The 11,698-nt window shown below is 43.2% G+C and overlaps 1 protein-coding gene across 2 annotated transcripts in view; it reads right to left on the reverse strand.

Annotated features, from left to right (window-relative positions):
- The window catches only part of TTC8 (tetratricopeptide repeat domain 8), a 44,388-nt gene extending 33,028 nt beyond the window's left edge, over positions 1-11,360 (reverse strand). The window contains exon 1 of one of the 2 annotated variants that reach the window (XM_081863309.1): positions 11,102-11,360. In XM_081863309.1, coding sequence (XP_081719435.1) covers positions 11,102-11,215 — 114 coding nt within the window. In that variant the 5' untranslated portion in view covers positions 11,216-11,360. The remainder of the gene's footprint in view (positions 1-11,101) is intronic. The other variant, XM_081863311.1, reaches the window with a different exon arrangement.
- Between the last annotated feature and the right edge of the window lie 338 nt (positions 11,361-11,698).

Here is an 11,698-nt window from a genome sequence, read left to right on the forward strand (position 1 = left end):
GGAAAACAAGCTGAAAATAAAACTGCCAATATTGTTATGCAAACTGATAGCATTCTGGTTGCTGCACCTCAAAGTGAGTATTGTAGAGCTGGCAAAATTTAGGGGGAGAAATGCTACGGGGGGGGGGGGGGGGAGAACAGCAGGAACATGATAGAGATGTATGAATTTATGCACAGTGTGGAGGAAGAGCTAGAGGTTTTTCTATCTCTCTCATAACCTAGCATTCAACTAATCTAGTATTAAGTCCCTTGAATACTTATGGATTTCTCCTAACAATTGGCTACTGAAGAGAAGGAACAAGTAGTCAAGAGAACTTTCCATATATCTGATGCCCTATTGAAGCTATGAAGAATGCTCTACCAAATCTTTTTAGCAACTAATTAAACCAAGGAGAAATTTAGGTTTTTGGTTTGAATGACATTTTTTGTTGAGAAAAATGAACATAATTGTGTGCCTCTTTAACAATTTATATCTTGCCTCCTGCAAAATATCTGAGGCAACTCGTGACATGAATATATCTACTCTGTCTTTTGCCATAGCAAACAAATTGAGTGGATCATTTTAGCAGCTCTGAATATGAATACATTTGAACTCCCAGGATGCTCTGCCACTTACCTGAATGTGGCTATTCTTGAATGAAGGAATTTCAAAGGGAGACGACAACAGGAAAATACTAAATAACAATTTCTTATAGATTCAACTCTTATCACCTGTGGCTTAAATTGGGATAATGGGTTTTGTATCATCTTCTATGAGTTTATTAGCTTATCAATGTCAGAATGTTTGTGTTTTCAACAAGAGTGTTTCACCATTAAGCTTTTGTCACTGTCTGTACTTTATCTCATTTCCCTCAGACCATATTGTTTACAATCCCCTCTCTCAGGTGCACACATATACCATTTATGCATCTGATGATAATGGACTCCAGTTCATTATGCCATAAGTTAAAGCCGATACAGCAAAAACACCAGTCTTGATTGTAACAGGCCAGCACCTATAGACACTGCTCTTGCTCATTTTAGCAACCACTGAACAAAGCTCTCAGTATGCCAAGTGTCCCCAAGCTTTTTGGTACTGGGTGCTCATTTAGAAATCTAATAAACTTTTATGGGGAACACAAAATACCTGTTTTACAGAAGAAAAATGGCAAGGCTCAGAATCTCCATTAACAGAAAAGCATTTATGTACAGCCTAAACCAAATGAAAAAAGGGGGAGAAACAGGCAACCTTCTTAAAGAAACCACCACGGTAAGTTTTTAAAACTCCTCCATTTCAGGTTTTTTAACAACAACAACAACAACAAAATTGGGATGGACAGGGGGTCTTGGTGGGCATGAAGGGAGGATCGGTGGATGCTGTAGTGCCCATGGGGACTACCGTATTTTTTGCTCTATAAGACTCACTTTTTCCCTCCTAAAAAGTAAGGGGAAATGTGTGTGCGTCCGATGGAGCGAATGCAGGCTGCGCAGCTATCCCAGAAGCCAGAACAGCAAGAGGGATTGCTGCTTTCACTGCGCAGCAATCCCTCTTGCTGTTCTGGCTTCTGAGATTCAGAATATTTTTTTTCTTTTTTTCCTCCTCCAAAAACTAGGTGTGTTTTGTGGTCTGGTGCGTCTTATAGAGCGAAAAATATGGTATGTTGGTAGCCTGAGAAGTATGTCCTTCTATAGTCCTACATTTTACATTTTACAGAGGCTTATGGAAAAAGACTTCTAAAAGCATTAAGCAGTCAGAAGTAAGAAACTACAGACAACAATCCCCAGAGTGTAGTTTAAGTTAAACCCCTATTTTCCAGTAGCTTGGCAGGAGATGGCAGTGCCAAAGCCCTCATTCACGCCATCTGGCTGGGATCAATACCACACAACCAGGCCCCTTCCCATCCCATCTGCTGCTAGGATTAAGAGAACAAAAATTTAAATATTACTTATTTCAGATTTTATGGACAATTTTATGCAATTCACAGTCTGGAAAAGATATATACAGAGCTTGGATTACGTTTTGGGTTGCGTCCCACCCTCAAGTCCCTTGAAATTAACATTTCAGCTAAACATGTGTGATAAAATATACATACACATGTCTAGGTAAGTAAAGCTGCCCCTGTAAGTCCCACTGAACTCCATTTATAAATAAACTATTTTATTTATTTAACAAAACCTATGTATCGTTTACTCTAAGCAGTTCACAAAGAAAAATATAAAACATTCCTTTAAAATAGTGGTGAAAATGAATATTTAAAAAGTTAAACCTAACATCTGCAAATGTAACAAATGTAAACCAAATATAAATAAAATCAGCAACTCAAAATAAACTGTACATAATAAAATTACTTGTTAAAATTGCATGCCTGGATAGGCTTACTGAAACAAGCAAAAAAGCCTTTAGCATGAGCTGAAACCAACACAACTAAGGTGCCTGCCTCATATTAATGAGCAGGGAGTACTGCCACATTAAACAATCAATTCATTTTAAGAGCAGAATGAACATTATGTGGCAGTACACTTCCACAGATCAAAGCAGTCAAGTGGATACATATGGGGTGAGACAAGCCTTCAACTAAACTAGGCCCTTAAAGAGTGAAGCCACTTGAGATTAGCAGTTCCTTGCAAATGTCCTGGGTGTACTTGATGGAGATGACTTCATATATGAAGAATCGGTCAAAGAAGAAGGAGGAGGAGGAGTCTGGATTTGATATCCCGCTTTATCACTACCCTAAGGAGTCTCAAAGAGGCTAACAATCTCCTTTCCCTTCCTCCCCCACAACAAACACTCTGTGAGGCGAGTGGGGCTGAGAGACTTCAGAGAAGTGTGACTAGCCCAAGGTCACCCAGCAGCTGCATGTGGAGAAGTGGGGAAGCAAACCCGGTTCACCAGATTACGAGTCCACTGCTCTTAACCACTACACCTTGCTGGACGTGCTGATGGACAGCAGGACCATGCTGAAGTGAGGAAACCCAGCCACATTCACCAGGCTGGTGTTTCTGCTCATCATCTCAAGCTCCATGGCTTTGCTAGTGATTGCTGTGGCTTCTCCTCAGAGGTGAAAGGAGAACATGTCCCTTCCCACATCTCTTATTCTCATATTCTAGAGGGGACTATGAAATCAAGCAGTGTGCCTAAAGTCATCTGGAGAGTTTATACAATTTAAACTCTGGAGAGTTGAAATTATAATCAGGCATATCCTTATTAGCATTAGCTATTAGTTATTATACTACACTCTGATGTGAATTTAGACATTTATTTTTTATTAGCAAATATTTTGAGAAGTTTTCATCACCACTCCATCTCTTATTATTTCACCACTGATCCAGAAGGCACAGAATTTGCATCAATGATGAAACATGTATGAGGCAGCAGTAAGAAATTAATGAACATGGAACATTAAGCACCGGCAAACAAAATACTAAACATATTTTTTTGCACACATTATATAATTATTATACAGTTCAACAACAGTTGACAATTGCTTTTCTCTTGTCAACCAATACTATAAACTGGTGTTAGTTCCTTGCCTTCAAATTGACATATGGTACACAAAGAACAATAATCAGATTAGACAACTAATCAGGATGATCAACCACGACAGCAGCACAGAAGCATGTTCCTGCTATAAAACAAAGAAACCCAATATACATATTTTTCCTATGGTTGATGATGAAAGGTTATTTCCAGCAGCAGAACCTGACAGACTGCAATCCTGTATCCACTTGTCTGGGGGTAAGCCCCACTAAAATCAAGGGGACTTACTTTTCAGTAGACAAGCACAAGATTGCAGTTAGTTCCTCTCTCAAATGCTTGTTTAAAGTGATGTACATTTACTTGAAGTTTCAATGACAACATAATCCTAGGCATGTCCACTCGTAAGTAAGTCCCATTAAGTTCAATGGAGCACTAAGTGTGTATAGGACTGTGCCCTGGATGACATGTGTTGCACTCCCTATTAAATGTGGGATTGCAGCTTTAATTTTTAATCTACAATACCGATTGTTCTGGCAGCAAGTTAACGCTGCTGCTGTTTTAAACTGTACATTTTGTAGATTAGACCCATGGACACAAACTACATGAAAAATTCTCCTGCCCCCCCAGTTTGTCTGTGTCTGTCAAATAATCACTTCACAATCAGATCTTGCGACTTACAGTACAATGCATTGCAATTAAAATGGGGCATATGGCCTGTGACACCAGCATGGTATCACAATAGTTATGTTTTCTGTCATGCCATTTTGAACTCAACAGTTTTAAATAAAAGGCTCTTTACAAAATGTCAAGTTTCTGTAGTATCAATACAATAAATAAGGTTTGTGATATATAGAGATAGATAAATAGATAGATGGGACTGGGAGCGGCCGCCGAGACCATATAACACCGGTCTTGAAAGACCTATATTGGCTCCCAGTACGTTTCCGAGCACAATTCAAAGTGTTGGTGCTGACCTTTAAAGCCCTAAACGGCCTCGGTCCAGTATATCTGAAGGAGCGTCTCCTCCCCCACCATTCTGCCCGGACACTGAGGTCCAGCTCCGAGGGCCTTCTGGCGGTTCCCTCACTGCGAGAGGCCAAGTTACAGGGAACCAGGCAGAGGGCCTTCTCGGTAGTGGCACCCGCCCTGTGGAACGCCCTCCCATCAGATGTCAAAGCGATAAACATCTACCTGACATTCAGAAGACATCTGAAGGCAGCCCTGTTCAGGGAAGTTTTTAATATGTGACATTTTAGTATATCTTTCATCTTTGTTGGAAGCCGCCCAGAGTGGCTGGGGAAACCCAGCCAGATGGGCGGGGTACAAATAATAAATTACCGTATTTTTCGCCCTATAGGACGCACCGTCCCATAAGGCGCACCTAGTTTTTTTGGGGGGAAATAAAGGGGCGACCCCAGTCCCCAAACAGGCAGCTCTCTGCAAGCCGTGGGAGCCCAGCGCTGGCTCCTGCTGCTTGCGGAGAGGTCCGCGAAGCCTGGACGCGCTGATCTCAGCGCGCGCAGGCTTCGGCATGCAGGCAACTCTCCTCAAGCAGCGGGAGCGCTCCCGCTGCTTGCAGAGAGATCCGCGAAGCCTGGAGCGCTGAGCTCAGCGCGCGCAGGCTTCGGCATGCAGGCAACTCTCCGCAAGCAGCGGGAGCGGTCCCGCTGCTTGCAGAGAGGTCCGCGAAGCCTGGAGCGCTGAACTCAGCACGCGCAGGCTTCGGCATGCAGGCAACTCTCCGCAAGCAGCGGGAGCGCTCCCGCTGCTTGAGGAGAGGTCCGCGAAGCCTGGAGAGCGAGAGGGGTCGGTGCACACCGACCCCTCTCGCTCTCCAGACTTCAGCGAAAGCCTGCATTCATCCCATAGGACGCACACACATTTCCCCTTCATTTTTGGAGGGGAAAAAGTGCGTCCTATAGGGCGAAAAATACGGTATTATTATTATTATGGATGGATGATAGAGGGATATTATAGAAAAGATGACATCAAGACGCTTAAGTGCTTGATAGATTAATTGATTAGACAGGCACCCTCCTTGCTGAACTTGAGGCACACAACTAAGACTCTCCTGTTCCAGTAGGAATTTTAAGGTAGTGTTTAAGTTTCACAAATTGTTATCTTTTCATTGTCCTATTTACTGTGGATTGTTTCTATGTACACCACATAGAAACGTGACTAATTAAGCTGTATAAAAATGTCTTAAATAAATAAATATTTATTCACTGTATTCCTTTCAGTGCCCTGCTGAAGACATTATTTAGACAAGCCTTCCCAGATGTTACGAAAGTCTGTAGTGTTAATTTGTTTTAGTCTATTTTACTGCGGTTTGAACCTGTTTTAAATCATGATTTCAGTGATTTTTATTTTAGTGATTATTTTATCCTTCTATCCTTTTGCAAACCACTCTGAGATTTTTCTACAATTAAATAGTATACAGTGGTACCTTGGGTTACATACGCTTCAGGTTACAGACTCCGCTAACCAAGAAATATTACCTCGGGTTAAGAACTTTGCTTCAGGATGAGAACAGAAATTGTGCTCCGGCGACGCAGCAGCAGCAGCGGGAAGCCCCATTAGCTAAAGTGGTGCTTCAGGTTAAGAACAGTTTCAGGTTAAGAACGGACCTCTGGAACCCAAGGTACCACTGTATATCTATTATGAAATATAAAATAAAATTCTTATGAACAAAACTATGTCATAAAGATAAACCTTGTCCCCATGTCCCACTCTATCTTCAATGAAGCATATATATTTGATCCTAGTGCATATATTTTAAAGTAATTACTTTAAATTATGGTGATGACACTGAATTATACACCAGTACTGTACTTCCCAGGGACGCGGGTGGCACTGTGGGTTAAACCACAGAGCCAAGGACTTGCCGATCAGAAGGTCGGTGGTTTGAATACTCGCAATGGGGTGAACTCCCATTGCTCGGTCCCTGCTCCTGCCAATCTAGCAGTTCGAAAGCACGTCAATAATAATAATAATAATAATAATAATAATAATAATAATAATAATTTATTATTTGTACCCCGACAATCTGGCTGGGCTTCCCCAGCCACTCTGGGTGGCTTCCAAAAAAATATTAAAATCCTCTAATACATCAAACATTAAAAGCTTCCCTAAACAGGGCTGCCTTCAGATGTCTTCTAAAAGCCTGGTAGTTGTTGTTCTCTTGACATCTGGTGGGAGGGTGTTCCACAAGGAGGGCGACACTACCGAGAAGGCCCTCTGCCTGGTTCCCTGTAACTTGGCTTCTCGCAGTGAGGGAACCGCCAGAAGGCCCTCGGTGCTGGATCTCAGTGTCCGGGCAGAACGATGGGGGTGGAGACGCTCATTTAGGTATACTGGACCGAGGCCATTTAGGGCTTTAAAGGTCAGCACCAACACTTTGAATTGTGCTCGGAAACGTACTGGGAGCCAATGAAGGTCTTTTAAGACCGGTGTTATGTGGTCTCGGCAGCCGCTCCCAGTCACCAGTCTAGCTGCCGCGTTCTGGATTACTTGTAGTTTCCGGGTCACCTTCAAAGGTAGCCCCACGTAGAGCGCATTGCAGTAGTCCAAGCGGGAGATAACCAGAGCATGCACCACTCTGGCAAGACAGTCCGCAGGCAGATAGGGTCTCAGCCTGCGTACCAGATGGAGCTGGTAAACAGCTGCCCTGGACACAGATTTAACCTGTGCCTCCATGGACAGCTGCGAGTCCAAAATGACTCCCAGGCTGCACACCTGGTCCTTCAGGGGCACAGTTACCCCATTCAGGACCAGGGAATCCTCCACACCTGCCCGCCTCCTGTCCCCCAAGAACAGTACTTCTGTCTTGTCAGGATTCAACCTCAATCTGTTAGCCGTCATCCAACCTCCAACCGCCTCCAGGCACTCACACAGGACCTTCACCGCCTTCACTGGTTTTGAAGTGCAAGTAGATAAATAGGTACCGCTCCGGCAGGAAGGTAAACGGTGTTTCCGTGCGCTGCTCTGGTTCGCCAGAAGCGGCTTAGTCATGCTGGCCACATGACCCGGAAGCTGTACGCCGGCTCCCTCAGCCAATAAAGTGAGATGAGCGCCGCAACCCCAGAGTCGGTCACAACTGGGCCTAATGGTCAGGGGTCCCTTTACCTTTACTGTACTTCCCATTAAGTCCCGAAGGACTAAATAACTTTTATTTGTTTGCTCTTTCAGCTTTTTCTTAAGGTGAATCCCTACATGCAGCCCAGGTTTATATGCTATATTTTAAAATGCCAATATATAGCATTAAACCTTTATCCTGGGCATCATTTCAGTGCTTATTGTATTACAAATCTTGCAACGAGTCTGCAGATCTGATTCTACATGCATCATGTCATATTATATGGCTGAGAGAATGCTGGGAGCATATTACAGCAGTGTCCCAGATTCTACAATGAGTTACAATTGTTCTTTGATCTCTCAAGAACACAACAACTTTCACCCAGAATACACAAGAAACCACTTCTATCCTGTTCCAATATAATTTATGAGTTGTGTATACCTTCTTGAGGTTACAGTTGGATGATTAAATAGGGAAAACTAGAATGCTGAGCTTTTCTAAGTAATTTGTACCAAAATTTTGGAGTTGTGGCTTCCTAAAGATCCGCCAGATCACAATGGAAAGCATGTGAAATAGTATTTAAGTTAAGCAAATAGGCAACTGAGGCTTTTAGCATGTGGTCTTTTAGTTGCTTTAACCAAATTTTAACAGGTTTAAAATCTGTGTTTTAAATCTACCATCACCTGCCCTAAGATTAATTTATGTCTCAGTTCAGAACATCCTACAGCTCTGGCAGGACTGGAAACTATGGTTTGTTTGTACTTCACTTTGGCAAAATATAGAAGCAGAAAGCTTCTAATCTCCTCCTGTGATGTGAAGATTGGAATACACAAGGCCTAAGTTTACTGTGGCTTTTTCATGAATCTCCAAACTATGGGCTGGATCCAGACTTCCCATGAGTGTAGTTTCACTCATGCGACATTCCCAGTGAAGGTCATTTTCATCCATTCCTCCCTATAAAACTGCTCCAAATGATTTGGGAACCATCTGGAACAGCTGGGAGGTGGTGCTGGGGTCTGACAGGGTAATGAGAAATCAGTTAAAATTGCCTCCCCTTTTCCACGCAATTAAGAGTTTATGCTGGATCAAAGTTCCTTCCAGGAACAGGAGGAGTCCTTTGGTTCATGGAAGGGCATATCTGGATCTAAACCTATAGTTGGAAGGATTGTCCGAATTAAACCATTGTGTTTGTGTCATATAAAACCAGTTCCTGGGTTCACTGCTGTCACACATAGACATAATGCAGTTAAGGTCTGGCTTGGTCCTCAAAGGTGTCTCCATCAATTTCCCTGGAACAAAAACTATCAATCTTCAACTTGGAACACTGTTAAATGGGCAAGACTTGACCACTCCTGCACATGCTGTGTGACCTTCACCGATAGATATGGGGGGATGGATTACAATACAAAAGCCCTTCCTTAGCTGTCACAATGTCAGACATTTAGGCAATGTATTCAAAATAAATTAAAATATCCTCACTCCTCTATCTGAATCCTTCCCATCTTGTTGATACCTTTCTTCAACTGTAAGTACACAATAAACCACAACACACCAAATTATATTAGTACAGTGGTACCTCTAGATACGAACGGGATCCATTCCGGAGCCCCGTTCGCATCTAGAGGTAAACGTAACTAGCAATGGCACATCTGCGCGCGTCGCTTTTCGCCGCTTCTGCGCATGATGTCATTTTGAGCGTCTGCGCATGCGCAAGCGGCAAAACCCGGAAGTAACGCGCCCCATTACTTCCGGGTTGCCGAGGAGCGCAACTCGAACGCGCTCAACTCGAAACATATTTAACCCGAGGTATGACTGTAATGAAAAGAGTGGCGCTGCTACTTCCTAAATCTTGGAAACAATGCTCATGATAATATAGCCTGAAGTGGTACTTGTTGTTGTTCTCTCTTACATTCCAGATGTACCTTGTTGGCTCATGTTCAACAATAATTCTCTCTTCAAGTCTTCAAGTGCTATTACCTAGCTAGACATCTCCCATGGTGTATGTAGGCTTTGTTCGTTGTTCTCATGGCTAACATTTTACATTTCTCTTTTGAATTCTCTCAAACTAACCTTCCAATTTAACCATGTTTAATCAGAGATGAGCCCTATTAAATTCAATGTGACTTTCTCTCATCAGTGGGTTAGGAATGCATTTTAAATTATCATCTGATATACTTGCCAATTTTTCCAGTTTACAATGCTAGCAAATCTAACAAGTGAACAGTCTCCTTCACCCAAATAATTACTGAACTTATTCCCTCCAAAACCAGATCAAGAATAGAGCCTTTCTGAATGCTACTGAATATTTATTTTCAATGTAACATCATACCATAAAGTATTTAATCTTGCACTGGTTTCTTAGAAAGTTCTCTGCTCATCTTACAAGAGCACCTTCTAAAGCATAATTCTCAAACATAGTTGCGAAGAAAGTACTGTATGCAGAACTATGTCAAAAGTTCTCCTATACCAAAAGTAATTATCAAAGGATACTAGGTAGTTTGGGTGCAGTTTGTTCTAAATAAAATCTTACAAATTACTTATTTTATAGATTATAAAGAGAACCAGTTTGTCTCAGGTTTTTGTGGTCTTTTCCATTCTCCAGTATTTCGAAGTTTGCTTTGTCAAAGAGGTTCAGTCTACTTACTTTAAAGATGCATGGGAAGAGGTTGACACAGTTGTTGCTAAGGAACTTGTAAATAATTATGTTAATAACTAATAGGAAAGCTTCCATGAAAAGAAAGAAGCTTCCATTTCCATGCCCTCCTTTTCTTTTACCCTACTTCAAAACTAACCACTTTTGTTATAAAGCTACAAACAACCCTGTGGCACCTTAAAGATCAACAAATTTATTATGGCACTAACTTCTGTGCACTTCAACTGTTTATTATCCAGAGTTGCAGGTGTGTGTGTGTGTGTGTGTGTGTGTAAAAAGGAAGGTCAGAGGGAAATGAAATGCATAAAAGTACAGAGGGGATAGCCATACACTTAAAAAAAAAAAAAAAAAGTTTTGTGAATTGCTCCTGTTAGCTGACAAGACATTCCAGCATTAGTCAGGCAACTAAGCCATAAAATGTGTTTAAAATCCTTTGTCTAAGTTTCAGCCTACAAGTGGAACCGCATCATTCACGACACCATGGAGCAAAGAGAGCTCTTTGTATCTGGTGCCTGGAGTCTTCTCGTCAAGGTGTGCATATTGCTGACGCGCGCACACAGGTACACAAACAAACAAGAGCAAGAAGTGCAACCTTCCCTTTTTTTTTTGCTGGAAATTCCCTTATTTCAGCGCCGTTTCCCGCTGCTATCCCGGATTGTTAGATATCCCGTAGACTGTCTCCGGGACAGGTGAGGCAGCTGATCCCTTATTTTCAAATCTGAAAGTTGACCGCTATGGCAACAGGCAGTCTTCCACTGCCGGCGCGTGTGCACGGTAAGGGAGGAGACCTCCAAATGCACAAAGAGCCATTTTTATCTTTTTAATCTGCCTGCCCATGGCCCCATTTTACGTCCTTCCCCCCCCCCCCGGGGACCCAGCACCCCACACGCCCACACCCCGGCTCTACCCGACTTGACCTGGTCTCCGGGCTCCTTTTCCAGCAGCTGGGAGCAGAGATCCGAGCAGAGCTGGAACTTCCTCCGCCTGAAGTAACTCAAGGCGTGCAGCAGCGGGTCCATTTCCAGCCCCATAGCGGGCCACAGGCGCGGCGAGGCGACGACGGGAGCAGCGCGCCTCTTTCGGCGTCGCCGCGCTGCCTTCTGCCTAGGCCCCGCGCCCCAACTTAGCTTCGCCCAGCAACGCTCCAGCCAGGGTCCTCGCCAGCGTGTAGTCGGCTAAGCAACTGCCTGCGCAGGGGAAAAAACAACAACCGAGTGGAGCCTGAGCTCTCCTCGCTGCTCAGCCCTTCCCGCTCGCCTTGCGTGAGAAGCTGTGCTCTATTTTGTTTTTGTATTATTTCCCCTCTCCTTTGCAGGGAATTAAGGCTGCTGGCAGGGTTCTTTCCCCTGGTGCTACTATATTTTCGAGAAATGTTTTTGTGTTTTTTTAAAGGGCAAGCTTTTCGCAGCAGGAATGTTTCGCCTGTTTTTGTTTGTGTGTTTTGACTGCAATGAAGCTGCTTAAAAGCTCAAGAGCTCTGTCCGGGGAGTGAGAGGGCAATCCTGTATTTAGCC

The sequence above is a fragment of the Podarcis erhardii genome (assembly GCF_964252035.2).
Source record: "Podarcis erhardii genome assembly, chromosome: 1".
NCBI lineage: Eukaryota > Metazoa > Chordata > Lepidosauria > Squamata > Lacertidae > Podarcis > Podarcis erhardii.